This window comes from Oncorhynchus keta, chromosome 25, assembly GCF_023373465.1.
Source record: "Oncorhynchus keta strain PuntledgeMale-10-30-2019 chromosome 25, Oket_V2, whole genome shotgun sequence".
Taxonomy (NCBI): Eukaryota; Metazoa; Chordata; class Actinopteri; order Salmoniformes; family Salmonidae; genus Oncorhynchus; species Oncorhynchus keta.
Genome location: NC_068445.1, coordinates 28,034,550 through 28,057,320, shown reverse-complemented (window position 1 = coordinate 28,057,320; position 22,771 = coordinate 28,034,550). Strand labels below are relative to the sequence as shown.

The window sequence follows — 22,771 nt, the reverse complement described above, 5'->3', positions numbered from 1 at the left end:
TTTACTGAGGAGTGGCTTCCGTCTGGCCACTCTACCATAAAGGCCTGATTGGTGGAGTGCTGCAGAGATGGTTGTCCTTCTGGAAGTTTCTCCCATCTCCACAGAGGAACTCTGGAGCTCTGTCAGAGTGACCATCAGGTTCTTGGTCACCTCACTGACCAAGGCCTTTCTCCCCAGTTTGCTCAGTTTGTCCGGGCGGCCAGCTCTTCCTAGAGTCTTGATGGTTCCAAACTTCTTCCATTTAAGAATGATGGAGGCCACTGTGTTCTTGGGGACCTTCAATGCTGCAGAAATGTTTTGTACCCTTCCCCAGATCTGTACTTCGACACAATCCTGTCTCAGAGCTCTACTGACATCCTCATGGCTTGGTTTTTTTCACTGACATACATACACTGTCAATTTTGGGACCTTTTATATAGACCGGTGTGGGCCTTTCCAAATAATTTCCAATCAATTGAATTTACCACAGGTGGACTACAAACAAGTTGTGGAAACATTTCAAGGATGATCAATGGAAACAGGATGCACCTGAGTTTCACAGCAGAGGTTCTGTATACGTATGTAAATAAGGTATTTCTGTTTTTTATTTTTCATACATTTGCAAACATTTCTAAAAACTTTGTTTTGTTTCGTCAATATGGGGTATTGTGTGTAGATTGATTGATTTGAATTTGTTTCATATAATCCATATTGGAATAAGGCTAATTAAATAAAATGTGGACAAAGTCAAGGGGTCTGAATACTTTCCAAATACACTTGGACTCATTGTACATTTTGTGTAGAATCTTACATAAGCCGTAGGCAATGTGGACTGCAGACGGTTGGTGAATTCTCTTGTGCATACTGTTTTCTGTGGTTCAAAAAGGAGAGTAAATAACACCTGACATTACTTCACAGAACTAGACACCTGTATTCAGTTGATGTGAGTTTGCTGAGCAACTATCTAATTTACCCCTGTTACAGCCGCTATGTACATCCAAAAAACATCTAAATGAAAATGTACAAGCTCATCGGGACCTCTAATGTATGGAGGTGCCGAATAGGAATTTCGAGTCTCATAGCAAAGGGTCTGAAAACGTATGAAAATAAGTTTTTGCAAAAATGTCTAAACCTCTTTTAGCGCTGTCATTATGGGGTGTTGTGTGTAGATTGAGGGTAAAAAATGATTTTATCTATTTTAGAATAAGGCTGTAACGTAACAACATGTTGAAAAAGCGAAGGGATCTTAATACTTTCCGATTGCACTGTATATACATCAGCATGATCAGATGCTCCCAATTATGCATGAGAGGGTGGAGGAGCGGAAAGTGCTAGAAATTAGGAAATAGTCAATCTTAGAATAAACATGTGGGGGAGGAGTAAAAGTGTGTAGCCTCTTGTTGGATTGAACGTTCTCTACACGTCAACCAAACAGGCTCTATAAGGCTCTATCTAATACCCCAACTGACCTACATGGGTGGGAAAGAGATGGGATACTGCGGTCCAGAATGGGATCAAGAACTTGATTTAAAGACTCCTCCGATTTTGAATGGGAAAGTCACTCATCCCAGCCAGTCTGCATTCTAGGTCCCCCAAAAAATAAGGATCATCTATATGGGGGCATGTATACTCAGTTTATTAGGTACACCCATCTAGTACCGGGTTGGACCCACCAGCCTGAATTCTTTGGGCCATGGAAACGTTGCTGAATTGGTATCAAGAGACGTAACGCAACAGGAACCTGTTGTCCGGTGTTGGTGATCACATGCCCACTGGAGCCGCTTCTTCTTGTTTTTAGCTGATTGGGTGGAACCCAGTGTGGTCGTCTGCTGCAATAGCCCATCCGTGACAAGGACTGACAAGTTGTGCATTCCGAGATGCCGTTCTGCACACCACTGTTGCACTGCACCATTATTTGTCTGTTTGTGGGCCTGCCTGTTAGCTTACACAATTCTTGCCATTCTCCGGCTGGATGTTTTTTGTTTGTCGCGTCATTCTCTGTAAACCTTTAGACACTGTTGTGCATGAAAAGCCCAGGATGCCGGACGTTTCTGAGATACTGAAGCCGGCGAGCCTGGCACCGGCGATAATGCAATGCTCAAAGTCACTTAGGTCACTAGTTTTGCCCATTCTAACTTTCAGTCAAACAGTAACGGAATGCCTGTATGCCTGTTGGTCTGCTTTATACAACAAGCCACGGCCACGTGACCCACTGTCTGTAGGAGAATACCATTTTCGTGAAGGGTACCTAATAAATATTGTGTACCTAATAAATATTAGCCAGAAATAAAGGATGTCCCTCAACACTGGTTGAAATGAGATGAAAGGGGGTACTGGATGATTACTTTTTTCAAATCCAATGTATTTTACACGTTGATTCCACGTCACAAAACGTTGACAAATTATGTTGAAACAGCGTTTATTCAAACACTGTGTACACAGTGGGTTATTTACGGTAGCCACTATTACTTACTTAATGTAGCCACACTTCTTTCTCTGCTCTCTGCAGTGTATGATTTAATGAGGAACTTCACAGCAACTCTTTGTTCTCTCCTCTACAGTGTATGATATAGTGAAGAACTTCACAGCGGATTACGACAAGGCCCTAATATTCAATAAGGTTCACCATGAGCTCAACCAGTTCTGCAGCGTCCATTCTCTTCAGGAGGTCTACATCGGCTTGTTCGGTAAGTGTAAACTATAGGCAGTTCTAGAATATTCATTAAAGGGGTGTTTCTCAATATACATACTACCATGCTCTAAGTGCATTCTCAGAGGACATTCTGTTGAGTTACTTGTGAGGACGAGGTTTTGGAGAACGCATAAAACATTTAATTTGAGAAGCACTCACACTCCCCCTACTGTATTACCTCACGCTGCATCTCCCCAATGTTATCCAAGGTAGATGTAAATTCTTTGTGGGTCGCTAGCCAGTTAGCCCTATTGACTTACCCATTCACTGAACCTTCCTTCTTCTAGACAGGACAATGGCAATAGAGACAAAACAAGATATACACAAAGCAAACGTTTTACTTCATAATTATCAGCTAGATATGGGAATCTGAATAATGTCACTAACTAGATAGTATAACAGTCAAAAATGATCTAAAACCAATGGTATCCAAGGCAGCTGTCAATTCTTCATGGGTAGCTAGGTAACAATTCTTCATGGGTAGCTAGGTAACAATTCTTCATGGGTAGCTAGGTAACAATTCTTCATGGGTAGCTAGGTAACAATTCTTCATGGGTAGCTAGGTAACAATTCTTCATGGGTAGCTAGGTAACAATTCTTCATGGGTAGCTAGGTAACAATTCTTCATGGCTATCTGGCTAGGTAACAGTAGTAGCTAGCCAGTTAGCTCTGTTATGGACTTACCCACTATAGCATGTGTAGGTTGTATCACAAATGGCAGCCTCTGTCTCCATGGTATATCCTCTAACTCTGTTGTGTGTGTCCTCAGACCAGATAGATGAGAACCTGAAGCTGACCTTACAAGAAGATCTGACCAGCATGGCTCCTGGACTGATCATACAGGTACTGAAACTGACTGGGAGGGAGAGACATGGGAGGCGTGAGGGAGAGACATGGGAGGCAGGAGAAACTAGTCTTAGGGAATTCTTGCATACCAGTACAAATATTGTTAATTAATTCATGTTTATTTAAATATATTTATAGTGCCTTCAGAAAGTATTCACCACCTTGACTTTTTCCACATTTTGTTGTTACAAGGTGTGATTTTAAAATACTTCATTGTAATTTTGTCAACAATCTACACAAAATACACTCAAATTCAAACATTTGTCAAATATAAATTCTTCAAGCTCTGTTAAGTTAGTCGCTGATCATTGCTAGACAGCCATTTTCAAGTCTTGCCATAAATTCTCAAGCTGATTTTAAGTCAAAACAGTAACTAGGCCACTCAAGAACATTCAACATGGTCTTGGTAAGCAACTACAGTGTATATTTGGCCTAGTAATTTAGGTTATTGTCCAGCTGAAAGGTGAATTTGTCTCCCAGTGGCGGTTGGAAAGCAGACTGAACCAGGTTTTCCTCTAGGATTTTACCTGTGCTTAGCTCTATTCCATTTCTTTTTACCTTAAAAAAAACACCCTAGTCCCTGCCGATGACCAGCAAAACCATAGCATGATGCAGCCACCACCATGTGTTGTGTTGGATTTACCCGAAACATACAGCTTTGTGTTCAAGACATAATGTTCATTTCTTTGCCACATTTTTTGAAGGTTTACTTTAGTGCCATATTGCAAACAGGATGCATGTTTTGTAATATTTGTATTCTGTACAGGCTTCCTTCTTTTCACTCTGTCATTAAGGTTAGTATTGTGGAATAACTACAATGTTGTTGAGCCATCCTCAGTTTTCTCCTATCACAGCCATTGAACTCTGTAACTGTTTTAAAGTAACCATTGGCCTCATTGTGAAATCCCTGAGCGGTTTCCTTCCTCTCCGACAACTGAGTTAGGAAGGACGCCTGTGTCTTTGAAGTGACTGTATTGATACGCCATCCAAAGTGTAATTAATAACTTCACCATGCTTAAAAGGATATTCAATTTTTACCCATCTACCAATAGATGCCCTTCTTTGCAAGGCATTGAAAAATCTCCCTGTTCTTTGTAGTTGAATTCACTGCTCGACTGAGGCCACACAACATTTTATCTGAAATTTAGCCATGCCAAAAATCTGATATTGTGATGATGAATGTCATGTGATGAGTGGGCTGCAACAAGCTCCTGTATGGACTGTAAAGGAGTGTTTTTTTTTTCTCGATCAAAAAGGGGCTTAGGTGGTGGGTGTACTGGGGGGGCGTGGCAGGGTCAGCCCACTGGCACAGCTTAATTTCAGAAAAGTCTAGAGGCCCACATTTTGGAGGTGTAGAGAAAGGTTTACATTTTCAAGCCACTTTTGTGCAATTCTTCAAATTTCTCCATGCAGCTGAGAAACATTTTTGCAGTTTTTTAGCAAATTTTGTGCAATCCTGCACATTTTGCCATGCAGCTGAGAGAAAATGTTGTTGTCGTGTCTTTGGCATCATTAAAAGTGAAGACTGTTATTTTATCAAATCAATTCTCTGTAATTATTATTTGTGATTAAACTAATCATGTAAATGTAATTAACTAGGAAGTCGGGGCACCAAAGAAAATCTTCATAACAAAGTTATAATTGTCCTAATATAACTCTTCAGATATTTTAATATCTGATCAATTAGTCTTCTATTAATTCATTATTCTTTACTTCACGTCAGTCTCATTCCAAATGCCGTAAATTGTTGGTTATCTGCACAAACCCAGCCTTTACTATGAATCATTCATACACCAATTGGCATAACCATTTATTTACTAACTATCTAAATAATCACAGAAATGCATAAACAAACATATATATTACTAACAAATGATAGGGAAGATTCCTTAGTGGGCTAAGCCGATATGACGGCTTGGTGGATAAAGAGAAGTGGGTGTGGACTGAGAGCGGGAAAGACAAAAGGATCACTACACACAGTTGATAACTATATTAATTGAAATGCTAATCCTTTGCACATGAACACTCCCTCATTCGGGAATAATTGCAATCAATATATATTTACGCCTATGTGTCGTGATCTCTGTTGAAATCCGGTCTGTCTGCTGTAAAGTTCATCCGAGTCTCTCTTTCTCTTTCCCTGAAGATCAAAGTCTTTCGTGGTTAGAATGGATACTTTAGAGTACCATTTAGAAATGTTCTCATAGAATATATGTTTCGGTGGATGTCGGTATTCGCATCCCAGGTTTACATCATTTACATAATACATAATTTCTAGCTGCAGACTAGTAATTAGTATCTAAGATTTGCTCTTATTCTGTAGGGATCGATAGTCTCAGATGAACCATTTCCAGCCGTGTAGCCAATGCTCCACGGGGTATGGTTAGGAATTCAATAACTATTCGCAATCACAGCTTACGCTGTGGGTTTGCTTAGTCTTGGTACTCAAACCTGTGCCACCTCAGCTTGCACCGAGGTATGCGTGGTCTGAAGATGATTTCCTTTGGAGGGGGTTTTATTCGTAACAATAGGAAAGGGCTGTTCCATGATGCCAGATCATGTCTGTGCTCACGGGGCGGGCCAATGACTTAGTTAAACATTAAATGGAATACAATTCTCTCCCGTTAAAGGTTTAACATCACATCATTTCACAAATAGTTTCATCTTTACTCATTCATTTTATACAAGAATTCGATGCAAATTTCTTAACTGAGGAACCTATATAAACAGAGTTAGGGTAATGTGGCTATATTGTTTTTCATGAGGTCACAAACATGAAATAAAACGGACAGTGTCGTAGCTGGCTTCTCCACCGACCGTTTAAACAATATCCAAAATATGGATATTGTTCAGTTCTCAAATTCTGTGATGTAGTAGAAGTTCTACTGTGAAACCCTCTCTCTCCATACTGAGGAGAGAGTCTCCGCCAGGAATTTACGACCTGAGATAACAGCCTGGGTGTAGGAGAAAGTGAGAGAGGGGTAAGCCACGATCTATACCTAGAAAGGGCCACATCATGACTCTGTTTTAGAGAAAGTTTCCTGCAATTCTAATCATTTTGCAATGGCTAATTTGCTCAAACACAATAACAAAATATATTCTTCTAAATTCATTGTTTTGGGAATTTTCAATTCTCCCTGACTGTCTCATTTTCATTTTGGGAATTTTTTTGTTGTCAGACTAATTTAAACGTTAAGAAAAATGTTACATTTGTCACATCCATAGTTGCAATTTCTGGACTGGAGAACCATGGGAAAATACAGGCAGACAAAAAGGAGAGTGAGATTCTGGCAGACGCGGAGAGAAATAATAATTTCCATCCCCAACTCTGCTCATTCCTGTAAAGCATTTGAGTTGACTATTTTTTTCTCTATTCTTGTTAGAGCTAAGATGCTTTCAGTCTTTTTTTTCTATTCCTGTAGAGCTGAGATGTTTGTTTTTGTTGCTCATTTGAGGCTCAAGCTAAAAAGTAAAAATAAGGGTTAATGTCCCACTGGGTAAAAAAACTCAGCTGGTTGTTCCCATAAATCCTCTAGAAGAAACTACAATAACAACTGTAGGTTCTACCAGGAAATAATAACACTACAGTACATTTCACTTTAGAGGGAGTTTGGGGAGGAGGATTGTGTTCGTTTTTACAAGGCTGTCTCCCAAATGGCACCCTATGTATTTCCACCAAAGGTAGTGCACTACAATGGCAATATAGTGCCAATTGGAACTTAGCCTAGATGATCATCTGGTAATGATAATTCATCTTATTACCACAGTAAAATAATGTTTGATATAATCTCAAGTCTCCCCTCTTTTTCATACTTGTGGTTTGGCAATCGTTACCACAGGCGGTCCGGGTCACGAAGCCCAACATCCCTGAGAGCATTCGCAGGAACTATGAGATGATGTGAGTAGAACATTTGGCTGTAGAACACTGAAACTTTCCATGTTCCTTGAACCCCCAACCCCCTGCTGTGTGTTCTTTATATGGGTTGTTCTACAGAAGCGGTAAAAATTGGGGGTTGGAAAGAAAGTCATATTTGTATCATATTTCTCCCAAACTTTCAGCACACGTCTTCCAACATATGTCTGGTAGACATACACTCAGCGGCCTGTTTATTATGTACACCCATCTAGTACCGGATCGGACCCCCCCTTTGCCTCCAGAACAGAGTGAATTTTTTGGGGCATGTATTCTACAAGTTTGAAACGTTCCACAGGGGTGTTGGTACATGCTGACGAGATGGCATCACACAGTTGCTTCAGATTTGACGGCATAACACCACTGCCATCAGCCTGTACCGTTGACACCATGCAGGATGGGTCCATGGACGGCCATCTGCATGATGCAACATGAGACAGAATTCATCGGACCTGGCAATGTTTTTCCACTTCTCAATTGTCCAGTGTAGGTGATTGCGTGCCCACTGGAGACTTCTTCTCGATAAGAGTGGAACCCGGTGTGGGCGTCTGCTGCAATAGCCGATCCGCGACAAGGATCGACGAGTTGTGTGTTCCGAGATGCCGTTCTGCACACCACTGTTGTACTGTGCCTTTATTTGTGTGTTTGTGGCCCGTGTGTATACTACTCACACACTGTTTGTATTGCATATTTAAATATTTACCTGAATTCCCAACCTTAAATTGTATTTGCATACAAATTTTATTTTTTTTAACCTGATTTTCAAAACCTTTAAATTGAATTTAGAGAAATATATACTTTTCTCTGGAAAATGTTCAATGTTGATTGTATGAATCTAAAACTTGTTGATAGATGTTTAAATTTTCACTTTACCAATCTTTGGTATAGACATTATCATTGAGCGCTTCCACCATTTAAAAGTAGTCAACCGGGTGGGGTTTCCTATGGGTGGAGGAAATGTTCCCTCTAAGCTGTGTGCAGCTCCCCTCGGACTGCCACTCAGAAGAAATATGAGCCCTGAAGGACAAGTAGATAAATAGGTTAATGTCAAGCTCCGCATGTTTTTTTTCCCCAAAAGTCTCATGGAATGTAGGCATTTAACACCACACATTGGCTGCTACTGTAGGCTGAATGACGAAGGCCTTGAGGCCGATACGTAAAGCTTATTAAAGATCAGTGATACTATCAAGAGCAGTGCGCAGGTTCCTTCTCGTTTTTATCACCTTATCCAACTGTTACCATGCACCTGCAAAAAAGGTAGCTCAGATGTGCGAGTGCCTTGTGAATTTTGAGCTGTTAAAATGTTATGGGATGCATTTTTCTCCATTGTTTTTGATGGTAGGCCACTCTGGTAGGCATATATTATGATCAAATAGCCACAGTTACCTACTTGGCCACTGTTAAAACCAACTTAAAGTGGGTACAGCCTCAGTGTTCACAGTAAATGTTGGAAGTTGCACAGAATTTTCACAATGTTCAAGTTTGCGCTCAGCAGACCTGAAATTTGCTCAGTGGCAATTTTTTTTGAGGTAACATTGGTTGGGAGTGATCAGCCAATGACCAGAGAGCATTGTCTTCAAATTGGGTTGCCTATGGTTTGTAAACAAGACTAAAATAATATCCAGGAGCCAAGACCAATATTTATACCAGGACATGGGTCCCAAGATCCAGACCCAGTGAGTTGACAATGACAAGTTAATAAAGACAGAATTGTGTGGTCTCAATTGTGAGAAACTCAAGTAGAGTAAAGTACAGTAGGGTACATTAGAATAGGGTGCGGTAGAGCACAGTACAGTATAGCACATTATAGACATCTATGTTTCGGACAAATAGACGTTAATGTTTGGGCTCTTGAAGAGCTGGAGGAACTTTGCTGGCTGTGCATGTCAATACTCTCCAGTTTTTCCTGGAGTGAGCACTTGTCCACTACCCACATGGTGGTCCTCTACACAATTCTGAACTTCCAACTTTGTGCCAACAGTTTGGAGAAGCATTTTCCTGTTTCAGTATGCCAATGCCCCCGTGCACAAAGCGAGATTCATACAGAAGTGGTTTGTCGAGATCGGTGTGGAAGAACTTGACTGGCCTGTACAGAGCCCTGATCTCAACCCCATCGAACACCTTTGGGAAGAATTGGAACGCCGACTGAGCGCCAGGCCTTATCGCCCAACCTCACTAATGCTCTTGTGGCTGAATGGAAACATGTCCCTGCAGCAATGTTCCAACATCTAGTAGAAAGCCTTCCCAGAAGAGTGGAGGCTGTTATAGCAGCAAAGTGGGACCAACTCCATATTAATGCCCATGATTTTGGAATGAGATGTTTGAGGAGCAGGTGTCCACATACTTTTGGTCATGTAATGTATTTGTAGGGTGGAAGCTTAAGGCACATTCTACAATCTTGTAGCGTGTGTTTTGGTAGTGATAGCAAAAGTGGGGCAGCATTTTTCAGAGAAAGATGTTTTAAACTACCAATTAGATCAGTATCTTTCAGTGTAATAACAGAACTCAGTATGTTCTATTGAAATAATAGTGTTAAGAACATTATACAAATAATTTATTGCTAAAGTTTAGTAGTCATGGTTTGGGACAGCCACCTTTCAATTGAAATAGATGTATGAACAATAGCTTTGTACTATATTAATTTAACAATATGTTTGTTATTGCCTTGCATTAGAACATATGCATTTTATAGTTTTTTTTGGGGGGGGTGAGACAGCAATTTACACCACTTCTGTAGAATCACCCATATATGTTCTCCCGGACCTAGGCTGTGTCACAAATTGCACCGTATTCCCTAAATAGTGCACTACTTTTGACCAGTGCACTACATGGGGAATAGGGATGCAGACCCAAAGTAAGTGGAACTGTCTCTGCTGGTTCATCTCTCTGTCTGCTCACCACTTACATCTGGAAGACTTTAGTGATGGAATGTTGATGCTGTTTATTCATGGTGTTGAGTTAACATGTTGTTGCACAAAAGTCACCATACTTATCACTGAAGAAGGTTAGGATATTTCCTAGGATAGGATATTCTAGGAAATTCTAGAACCACTGCATGTTGTGGGACTGGAGAAAGATGTTAACCGGCTGTTGGCACGCGCTGTAATCTCTGTTTGTGTGTGGGTTTAGGGAGGCCGAGAAGACAAAGCTGCTGATTTCTGCTCAGACTCAGAAGGTGGTGGAGAAGGAGGCGGAGACAGAGCGAAAGAGGGCTGTGATTGGTGAGTCATGGGTGACACTAAAGCACTATAACCTTATATTTACACTGACAAGATATTAAACTGACAATTACAATAACACTGACATTTTATAAACAAATTATAATTTTTAACAGGGATTCAGACAGTTTGCTCGCTAAAATCCCAGAATATAAGGTTAATTTCCTGTCTCCATGTGCTCTACAGAGGCAGAGAAGGTGGCTCAAGTGGCGGAAATCAAGTTTAGCCAGAAAGTCATGGAGAAAGAAACAGAGAAAACGATCTCTGAAATTGAAGGTGTGTATATCTGGCAAAATTATAGTACCTGTAAATGTATCATTAGGCCACTGGCCAGTGAAATAGTGTGCTTATACAACGGGGGTTTTAGGATGCTCTACATTGTTATCCTTGGCTCTGGCTCTGAGTCATGATGGTAGAAAAAGCAGTTCCCCGAGGACTGACTGACTGAGTGTGGAAGCTCAGAGCTTAGGTGAAATACATTTAAACAGGGTTTCTTATACTATGGGTCGGGACCCAAAGTGGGACCTGGGCATGTAAAAGGTGGGTCGTGAGTTAGGAGAATACATCTATAATTACACAATATTTCTTCTTAATTTTTTATTTTTATTTCACCTTTATTTAAACAGGTACGCTAGTTGAGAACAAGTTCTCATTTACAACTGAGACCTGTCCTAGATAAAGCAAAGCAGTTCGACACATGGAATAAACAAACATAGTCAATAATACAGTAGAAAAAGTCTATATACAGTGTGTGCAAATGAGGTAGGATAAGGGGGGTGAGGCAATAAATAGGCCATGGTGGCAAAGTAATTACAATATAGCAATTAAACACTGGAATGGTAGCTGTGCAGAAGATGAATGTGCAAGTAGAGATACTGGGGTACAAAGTAGCAAGATAAATACAGTATGGGGATGAGGTAGTTGGATGGGCTATTTACAGGTGCAGTGATCTGTGAGCTGCCCTGACAGCTGGTGCTTAAAGCTTGTGAGGGAGATATGAGTCTCCAGCTTCAGTCATTTTTTTCAGTTCATTCCAGTCATTGGCAGCAGAGAACTGGAAGGAAAGGCAGCCAAAGGAAGAACTGGCTATGGGGGTGACCAGTGAGATATACCTGCTGGAGTGCGTGCTATGGGTGGGTGCTGCTATGGTGACCAGTGAGCAGAGATTAGGCGGGGCATATCCTAGCAGAGACGACCTGAGATGACCTAGAACCAGTAGGTTTGGCGACGAGTATGAAGCGAGGGCCAGAGGAGTCTGGAAGGAGAGTTTACAGTTTAACCAGACACCTCGGTATTTGTAGTTGTCCACATATTCTAAGTCAGAACCATCCAGAGTAGTGATGCTGGACGTGCGGGCAGCGATCGGTTGAAGAGCATGCATTTAGTTTTACTTGCATTTAAGAGCAGTTGGAGGCCACGGAAGGAGAGTTATATGGCATTGAAGCTCGTCTGGAGGTTAGTTAACACAGTGTCCAAAGAAGGGCCAGAGGTATACAGAATGGTGTCGTCTGCGTAGAGGTGGATCAGAGAATCACCAGCAGCAAGAGCGACATCATTGATGTATACAAAGAAGAGAGTTTAACCCTGTGGAACCCCCATACAGACTGCCAGAGGTCCGGACAACAGGCCCTCCGATTTGACACACTGAACTCTATCTGAGAAGTAGTTGGTGAACCAGGCGAGGCAGTCATTTGAGAAACCAAGGCTGTTGATTCTGCCAATAAGAATGTGATGATTGACGGAGTTGAAAGCCTTGGCCAGGTCGACGATTACGGCTGCACAGTAATGTCTCTTATCGATGGCGGTTATGATATCATTTAGGACCTTGAGTGTGGCTAAGGTGCACCCATGACCAGCTCTGATACCAGATTGCATAACGGAGAAGGTACGGTGGGATTCGAAATGGTTGGTAATCTGTTTGTTAACTTGGCTTTCGGAGACCTTAGAAAGGCAGGGTAGGATAGATATTTGTCTGTAGCAGTTTGGGTCTAGAGTGTCTCCCCCTTCGAAGAGGGGGATGACCGCAGCTGCTTCCCAATCTTTGGGAATCTCAGACGATACGAAAGAGGTTGAACAGGCTAGTAATGGGGGTTGCAACAATTTCAACAGATCATTTTAGAAAGAAAGGGTCCAGATTGTCTAGCCCGGCTGATTTGTAGGGGTCCAGATTTTGCAGCTCTTTCAGAACATCAGCCATCTGGATTTGGGTGAAGGAGAAATGGGGGAGGCTTGGGCGAGTTGCTGTGGAGCGTGCAGGGCTGTTGATTGGGTAGGTGTAGCCAGGTGGAAAGCATGGCCAGCTGTAGAAAAATGCTTATTCTCAATTATAGTGAATTTATCAGTGGTGACAGTGTTTCCTAGCCTCAGTGCAGTGGGCAGCTGGGAGGAGGTGCTTTTATTCTCCATAGACTTTACAATGTCACACAACTTTTTTGAGTTTGTGCTACAGGATGCAAATTTCTGCTTAAAAACGCTAGCCTTAGCTTTCCAACTGCCTGTGTATATTGGTTCCTAACTTCCCTGAAAAGTTGCATATCACGGGGGCAATTCGATGCTAATGCAGAACGCCACAGGATGTTTTTGTGCTGGTCAAGGGCAGTCAGGTCTGGAGAGAACCAAAGGCTATATCTGTTCCTGGTTCAACATTTTTTGAATGGGGCATGCTTATTTAAGATGGTGAGGAAGGCACTTTTAAAGAATAACCAGGCATCCTCTACTGACAGGGTGAGGTCAATATCCTTCCAGGATACCCGGGCCAGGTCGATTAGAAAGGCCTGCTCGCTGAAGTGTTTTAGGGAGCGTTTGACAGTGGTGAGGGGTGTTCGTTTGACTGTAGACCCATTACGGATGCAGGAAATGAGGCAGTGATCGCTGAGATCTTGGTTGAAAACAGCAGAGGTGTCTTTGGAGGGCAAGTGAGGGTGCCCGTGTTTCAGGATTTGGGGTTGTACCTGGTGGGTTCATTTATCATTTGTGTGAGATTGAGGGCATCAAGCTTAGATTGTAGGATGGCTGGAGTGTTAACTTATTTGGGTTGGAGGCCTTATTTTGACGTCCGGATGAAAAGCATGCCCAAAGTAAACTGCCTGCTACTCAGGCCCAGAAGCTAGGATATGCATATACAGTGGGGCAAAAAAAAATATTTTGTCAGCCACCAATTGTGCAAGTTCTCCCACTTAAAAAGATGAGAGGCTCTCACAGACCTGTAACTAATTATTTAAGAGGCTTCTCTGTCCTCCACTCGTTACCTGTATTAATGGCACCTGTTTGAACTTGTTATCAGTATAAAAGACACCTGTCCACAACCTCAAACAGTCACAATCCAAACTCCACTATGGCCAAGACCAAAGAGCTGTCAAAGGACACCAGAAACAAAATTGTAGACCTGCACCAGGCTGGGAAGACTGAATCTGCAATAGGTAAGCAGCTTCGTTTGAAGAAATCAACTGTGGGAGCAATTATTAGGAAATGGAAGACATACAAGACCACTGATAATCTCCCTCAATCTGGGGCTCCACGCAAGATTTCACCCCGTGGGGTCAAAATGATCACAAGAACGGTGAGCAAAAACTCCAGAACCACACCGGGGGACCTAGTGAATGACCTGCAGAGAGCTGGGACCAAAGTAACAAAGCCTACCATCAGTAACACACTACGCCGCCAGGGACTCAAATCCTGCAGTGCCAGACGTGTCCCCCTGCTTAAGCCAGTACATGTCCAGGCCCGTCTGAAGTTTGCTGGAGAGCATTTGGATGATCCAGAAGAAGATTGGGAGACTGTTATATGGTCAGATGAAACCAAAATATAACTTTTTGGTAAAACTCAACTCGTTGTGTTTGGAGGACAAAGAATGCTGAGTTGCATCCAAAGAACACCATACCTACTGTGAAGCATGGGGGTGGAAACATCATGCTTTGGGGCTGTTTTTCTGCAAAGGGACCAGGACGACTGATCCGTGTAAAGGAAAGAATGAATGGGGCCATGTATCGTGAGATTTTGAGTGAAAACCTCCTTCCATCAGCAAGGGCATTGAAGATGAAATGTGGCTGGGTCTTTCAGCATGACCATGATCCCAAACACACCGCCTGGGCAACGAAGGAGTGGCTTCGTAAGAAGCATTTCAAGGTCCTGGAGTGGCCTAGCCAGTCTCCAGATCTCAACCCCATAGAAAATCTTTGGCGGGAGTTGAAAGTCTGTGTTACCCAGCAACAGCCCCAAAACATCACTGCTCTAGAGGAGATCTGCATGGAGGAATGGGCCAAAATACCAGCAACAGTGTGTGAAAACCTTGTGAAGACTTACAGAAAATGTTTGACCTCTGTCATTGCCAACAAAGGGTATATAACAAAGTATTGAGATTAAACTTTTGTTATTGACCAAATACTTATTTTCCACCATAATTTGCTAATAAATTCATTAAAAATCCTACAATGTGATTTTCTGGATATTTTTTTTCCTAATTTTGTCTGTCATAGTTGAAGTGTACCGATGATGAAAATAACAGGCCTCTCATCTTTTTAAGTGGGAGAACTTGCACAATTGGTGGCTGACTAAATACTTTTTTGCCCCACTGTAATTGGTAGATTTGGATAGAAACCACTCAAGTTTCTGTGAGTATAACAGAACTGAAATGGCAGGTGAAACCTCGAGGACAAACCACCCCCTACCACTGATTTCGTACCCGATTGCAGTTCCTAGGGCTTCCACTAGATGTCAACAGTCTAGAGTGTCAGGCTGGTTTTTGGAAAAATGAGGGAGAAGAAGTAGTTTTTCTAAGGGCTCCCATTTTGGCTGTAGTGCTTCCATGCGTATGGCCGAGAGAGCGCGTTCTTTTTGTTTATCTCCGGTAAAGAAAATAATGATTCTCCGTCTTAAATTTGATTGTTTATTTGCATATTAGGGTACCTAAGGATGGATTATTAACATTGATTGACTTGTTTGGATAAGTTTATTGGTAACGTTTGGGATTCATTTTGTATGCATTTTGTCCGATGGAAACCGAGTAGATTATTGACAGAAGAGCTCCATCTAAACTGAGTTTTTATGGATATAAAGAAGAAATTTATCGAACAAAAGGACAATTTTTAATGTAACTGAGACCTTTTGGAGTGCCAACAGAACAAGATCTTCAAAGGTAAGGCATATATTATATTGCTATTTCTGACTTTCGTGTCTCAACTCCCTGGTTGAAAATGATTTGTTATGCATTTGTGTGCTGGACGCTGTCCTCAGATAATCTCATGGTTTGCTTTTGCTGTAAAGCCTTTTTAAAATCTGACATCTTGGCTGGATTAACAACAAGTTAAGCTTTATTTTGATTTATTGCACTTGTGATTTCATGAAAGTTTAGGTCACTTAGCAGCACGAGCTCTGAAGATAGATGGGGGGCAATCAATTCACATATGGTGTCCAGGGCACAGTTGGGGGCAGAGGGTGGTCTATAGCAAGCGGCAATGGTGAGAGATTTGTTTCTGGAAAGGTGGATTTTTAAAAGTAGAAGCTCAAATTGTTTGGGCACAAATCTCGATAGCCTGTGGAGTTCTGTCTTACTCTCTCTGCAGTAGATTGCAACACCGCCCCCTTTGGCAGTTCTATCTTGTTGGGAAATATTACAGTTAGGGATGGAAATTTCAGGGTTTTTGGTGGTCTTCCTAAACCAGGATTCAGACACGGCTAGGCCATCCGGGTTGGCAGAGTGTGCTAAAGCAGTGAATAAAGCAAACTTAGAGCGGAGGCTTCTAATGTTAACATGCATGAAACCACGGCTTTTACGGTTACAGAAGTCAACAAATGAGAGCACCTGGGGAGTAGGAGTGGAGCTAGTCACTGCAAGGGCCTGGATTAACCTCTACATCACCAGAGGAACAGAGGAGGAGTAGGATAAGGGTACGGCTAAGGGCTATCAGAACTGGCCGTCTAGTACATTCGGAACAGAGAGTAAAAGGAGCAGGTTTCTGGGCGCGATAGTATAGATTCAAGGCATAATGTAAAGATATGATAGGATGTGAGTACATTGGAGGTAAACCTAGGCATTGAGTAATGATGAGAGAGATATTGTCTCTAGAGACATTTAAACCAGGTGATGTCACCGCATATGTGGGAGGTGGAACTACATGGTTGGTTAAGGCATATTGAGCAGGGCTAGAGGCTCTACAGTGAAATAAGACTGTAATCACTAACCAGGACAGTAATGGACAAGGCATGTTAATATTAGGGAGAGGCATGCGTAGCCGAGTGAGCATAGGGGTCTAGTGAGTGGTTGGGCTGACTGGAGACACGGCGATTCAGACAGCTAGCAGGCCGGGGCTAGCAGAAGGACCTTAGAGGGACGTCGCGACAGAGGAAAGTCTGTTTTAGCCTCCTCGTGTGGTGACGTTGATAGACCAGTCGTGATAGGGTTCCGAGTAGTAGAGGGGTCCAAGTCCAATTGGCAAAATAAGTATAATGGCCCAAAAAATTGGCCTATGGATCTATTCAGCTAACAGTCCAATATGCTCTAGACAGCTAGCGGGCCGCGGCTAGCAGATAGGCATTCAGGGGATGTCGTGACGTAGGGGCAGTTGAGTACTTCCTCGAGCAGGTTACATCGGTAGTCCAGTCGTGAAGGATCGGTGGGGTTCCGTGCCCCGTACTTTCAGTGGAAGGGGTCCGGGTATTGTAGCCCAGGATTGGCTGATGGGCCTCTTCAGCTAGCCAGGAGCATGAGCCTAGCATGGGCTAGCTCCAGGCTAATTGGTGCTTGATTCGGGACAGACGTTAGCCAGGAATTGTCACTCGGATTGCAGCTAGCTAGCTGCTGTGATCTAGGTGAAAAGGTTCAGAGCTTGCGGTAGGAATCCGGGGATATGGAGAGAAAATTGGTCCGGTTTGAGTCGTGTTGTACAAACTGGCGAGAGTTTTCCGAGCTAAAGGTTAGCTGATGACCGCTAGCAGCTAGTAGCTAGTGAGCTGGCTAATTTATGTTGGGGGATTCCGGTACCGAGGTAAATAAAAATACTTTAGAAAAAACAGATCCACACCACATTGGCTGAGGTGGGTTGCAGGAGAGTATTTTGAAGTTGAGGTTTAGAAAAATATAAAAAAGATATGCGAAGAAAAAGATATACATGGGACACGACAAGACGAAGGACAAAGACGTCTGACTGCTACGCCATCTTGGAATGAGGACAATTTGGGTCATGGGAGGACGGTCAATTGCTCATTGGGTCTCGAGCTGAAAAAGTTTAAGAACCCTTGATTGAGAAATATTCCTGCTCCCTCCTGTCTCCTCAGACAGTTTCCATTTGAACTAGTGTTGGCATTTCCCAAAGCCCAAGGGATTCTTCTTTTCTACATTTGTTTTCTACACTTTATAGCCCTGCTGATGCCTCTTCTCTGACCCACTCCTCTTTGTCTCTGACCTCTAACCCCTGGGTTGCAGACAGAGCTTTCCTGGCCAAGATGAGAGCCAGGGCCGATGCAGAGTTCTACACAGCACAAAGAGCCGCTGAGGCCAATAAGGTGAGAGGAGCATATTGAGAGGAGACGGACGGTTCCCCTTGGCCCTAACCCTTCCATGTTTGCAGATCTGAAGGGTCTACATAATCCCACTATATTGCTTCCTCCATGCAGATCTACAAATATCCAAGGGTTAGAGCCAAGGGAAGGTAGAAGGGAGTGAATTGGGAGCAGCTGGGACAGTCAGAGAGAACACACTGCCCCTCAGGCTACAATCTAACATCACACTACAGCCAGGAATCCATCAATGCCCTGTCTCGCCCCTCTTTCTCTCACTCTGCCCCCTCATCCTCTCTCTCCCCCTCTCCTCTCTCTTTCCCCTCATCTTTCCTTTTCCTATCTCTCTCTGCCTCCCAGTTGAAGCTGACACCAGAGTACCTGCAGCTGATGAAGTTCCAGGCCATAGCAGCTAACAGTAAGATCTACTTTGGCAGTGAGATCCCCCAGATGTTTGTTGACTCTGGGCCAGGCACATCTAAGGCCTCAGCTGCCATGGACGTCCTAGCTGAACAGATCCTGGACCTGGACTGATGGAGAGGAGAGACCCATTCTAGGGCTGGAGCTGGGCCAAGGCCAGGCACAAAGTGGGGTGGTAGAGGAGCCTTGGGTTTTGTTTTTGTTTTTATGAATCCCAAATGGCACCTTATTCCCTATATAGTGTACTACTATAGTGCACTACTATCCATAGGGCTCCTGTCAAAAATAGTGCACTATATAGGGAATAAGGTGCCATTTGGGATGCAAACCTGGACCAGGAGGCTTTATTAGCTCTACAACAGACTATCCTGAGAAGACCGTAGGCGAAACAGAGATATTGAATGTAACAGCGTAATGTGGTTTGTTTCTGTTGGCTGAATTATCACTTTTTGTTTTTGTGTTGTATTGTTTTTCTAATTTCCTCTTGCACCAGGGACATTTAAACATTAACTGAACTTATGCAAGTGTGTGTTTTTTTTCCATTGTTACTTCATTTGGTAGCGTTTTCTTGTATTTTCTAATGATGGTCATCTTTTATGTGTTGCATAGCTCATAATAAGTGTAAGAGATGTGTACAGAGAGACAGTTGTGTGTGATTCATTATTTTATCACTAAAATGTTGGTATTACCTTGTTTCTTCATACAGACCGCTCTCCCATAAGAATTGTCTTACTATCTTTACTATCTTGCCAGGGTCTTATCACAACAACAGATGTAACAGATCTTGACTAAACACATAATTGTGCATTTTTTCTCTCATGTACATTATCTCTTGTATAGAGTTGTCACAGTGTGATTTCTTGACAGAAAAACAAACAAAAGCTAATTACTTTATTGGAAGGATTTGGTAATGGATTCAATGGTATAATGATCTCAATGGGGTTGTAAATGAAAGATGCATTTCACTCACTGGTACCCTCAGTGTTGGAGACAGAGCTCATTTGGGGTTAATCATTTGTATGTTTTTCACCAGTGCTTAACTAAACTTGTTTGTGAGGCATTTGATTCTTGTACTGTGTATCTATAAAACTGTTCTCTTAATGTAACTCTGGTTTGCTCTGCGTTAGCTGTGCGAGTGATTACCTGTATAAACTGTTTTAGACTCGCTCAGGTTGACTTGACTGATTACTTGAAGGGAACTGTTTTTGCACTCTCACTGATATTAAATTGTGAATGAGCAATCCATAATTTTGTCATTTATACAATAAAATTAGTTTTCCTTTGTAGAGTGATGTTTCTGTGGGTGTTTTCATTGACTTTTTCTTACATTGCCCTTTCACATCTGTCAAGGAAGAAAGACAAACATGTTGAATCTTGATTGGATTCGGCTACATACCACTGCCTATTGAAAGGCTAGTTCAGATGTGCTCATGTTATGTAAATTGTGATGAAAGATTCACAGCCATTCAGACTATTGCACAAAGTTACGGACTGTTTCTGAAGTTATGAAGATGAGAAGTTACCCAATTTGATGACAGAGACAACTCCAATTTATACTTGAAGACATGGCCTGCAGAAAATAAACATTAGATAACATATTTTTCAAGCATCCTCTGTTAAATTGAACTCTTATTTTAGAGATGTTTGACTCAATTTGTTGTGTAACGTTCAAAATGTAATGGCTCTATTCAATCTGTATCGCCAAAGAGTTACAGATTGCGCAATAGTAATGTAAAGGTAATTTCAGATTGAGCTGATATGCAGCGTTTAGTGTGAATGCAGTCTCCACTAATGCAGGAACATGCCTTTAAATTTCAATCACGCTGTAACACTTCTGCAATATAGATTGAATAGAGCCCTAAATCCATGATTTTGATGATGGCTTTATTGTATCCGTTAAGAAAAACAAACAAAAGCTAATTACTTTATTGGAAGGATTTGGTAATGGATTCAATGGTATAATGATCTCAATGGGGTTTTAAATGAAAGATGCAGCATCAGATTTTTTAACTCTGCATTTCACTCACTGGTACCCTCAGTGTTGGAGACAGAGCTCATTTGGGGTTAATCATTTGTATGTTTTTCACCAGTGCTTAGCTAAACGTGTTTGTGAGGCATTTGATTCTTGTACTGTGTATCTATAAAACTGTTCTCTTAATGTAACTCTGGTTTGCTCTGCGTTAGCTGTGCGAGTGACTACCTGTATAAACTTCTAGACTCGCTCAGGTTGACTTGACTGATTACTTGAAGGGAACTGTTTTTGCACTCTCACTGATATTAAATTGTGAATGAGCAATCCATAATTTTGTCATTTATACAATAAAATTAGTTTTCCTTTGTAGAGTGATGTTTCTGTGGGTGTTTTCATTGACTTTTTCTTACATTGCCCTTTCACATCTGTCAAGGAAGAAAGACAAACATGTTGAATCTTGATTGGATTCGGCTACATACCACTGCCTATTGAAAGGCTAGTTCAGATGTGCTCATGTTATGTAAATTGTGATGAAAGATTCACAGCCATTCAGACTATTGCACAAAGTTACGGACTGTTTCTGAAGTTATGAAGATGAGAAGTTACCCAATTTGATGACAGAGACAACTCCAATTTATACTTGAAGACATGGCCTGCAGAAAATAAACATTAGATAACATATTTTTCAAGCATCCTCTGTTAAATTGAACTCTTATTTTAGAGATGTTTGACTCAATTTGTTGTGTAACGTTCAAAATGTAATGGCTCTATTCAATCTGTATCGCCAAAGAGTTACAGATTGCGCAATAGTAATGTAAAGGTAATTTCAGATTGAGCTGATATGCAGCGTTTAGTGTGAATGCAGTCTCCACTAATGCAGGAACATGCCTTTAAAGTTCAATCACGCTGTAACACTTCTGCGATATAGATTGAATAGAGCCCTAAATCCATAATTTTGATGATGGCTTTATTGTATCCGTTAAGAAATTATTTTGCATCCAACAGCATTAGCCTATTGTTTATAATATATAACACTAAAGTGCCATGACTTCACTATCATCTTTCTGGTACAAGTCTATGTCCAATAGCGAAGCCAAGTTTTATCTACAGTCAAAGAAACAATCACCTATTACAGTTAATGTCAGAAGTTTACATACACTTAGGTTGAAGTCATTAAAACTAATTTTTCAACCACTCCACACATTTCTCGTTAACAAACTATAGTTTTGGCAAGTCGGTTAGCACATCTACTTTGTACATGACACAAGTAATTTTTCTAACAATTGTTTACAGATATTATTTAACTTATAATTCACTGTGTCAGAATTTTACATACACGAAGTTGACTGCCTTTAAACAGCTTGGAAAATTCCAGAAAAGTATGTCATGGTTTTAGAAGATTCTGATAGGCTAATTGACATCATTTGAGTCAATTGGAGGTGTACCTGTGGATGTATTTCAAGGCCTACCTTCAAAATCAATGCCTCTTTGCTTGACATGGGGGAATCAGGCAAGACCTCAGAAAAAAAAATTGTAGACCACAAGTCTGGTTCATCCTAGGGGAGCAATTTCCAAACGTCTGAAGGTACCACGTTCATCTGTACAAACAATAGTAAGCAAGTATAGAGACAATGGGACCACGCAGCCGTCATACCGCTCAGGAAGGAGACACGTTCTGTCTCCTAGAGATGAATGTACTTTGGTGCAAAGGACCATGTGAAGATGCTGGAGGAGACCGGTACAAAAGTATCTATATCCACAGTAAAATGAGTCCTATATTGACATAAACCAAAAGATCATACTTTTTTTTGTTGTCCTCTGGTCTGATGAAACAAAAATAGAACTGTTTGGCCATAATCACCATAGTTATGTTTGGAGGAAAAAGGGGGACGCTTGCAAGCCGAAGAACACCATCCCAACCGTGAAGCATGGGGGTGTTGCAGGGGGGACTGGTGCACTTCCCAAAATAGATGGCTTCATAAGGAATGAAAATTATGTGGATATATTGAAACAACATCTCAAGACATCAGATAGGAAGTGGGTCTTCCAAATGGACAATGACCCCAAGCATACTTCCAAAGTTGTGGCAAAATGGCTTAAGTTACACAAACCTGACTCAGTTACACCAGCTCTGTCAGGAGGAATGGGCCAAAATTCTCCCAACTTATTGTGGGAAGCTTGTGGAAGGCTTGACCCAAGTTTAAAAATGTAAAGGCAATGCTATCAAATACTAATTG

The 22,771-nt window shown here is 41.7% G+C and overlaps 1 protein-coding gene across 4 annotated transcripts in view; it reads left to right on the top strand.

Moving 5' to 3' along the window:
- The window catches only part of LOC118358482 (erlin-2), a 29,525-nt gene extending 8,622 nt beyond the window's left edge, over nt 1-20,903 (top strand). For all 4 annotated transcript variants that reach the window (XM_035736364.2, XM_035736367.2, XM_035736366.2 and 1 more), the window contains 7 exons: nt 2,541-2,666; nt 3,441-3,514; nt 7,357-7,415; nt 10,560-10,651; nt 10,835-10,924; nt 18,069-18,148; nt 18,503-20,903. In XM_035736364.2, coding sequence (XP_035592257.1) covers nt 2,541-2,666; nt 3,441-3,514; nt 7,357-7,415; nt 10,560-10,651; nt 10,835-10,924; nt 18,069-18,148; nt 18,503-18,676 — 695 coding nt within the window. In that variant the 3' untranslated portion in view covers nt 18,677-20,903. The remainder of the gene's footprint in view (nt 1-2,540; nt 2,667-3,440; nt 3,515-7,356; nt 7,416-10,559; nt 10,652-10,834; nt 10,925-18,068; nt 18,149-18,502) is intronic.
- Nucleotides 20,904-22,771: the final 1,868 nt, after the last annotated feature.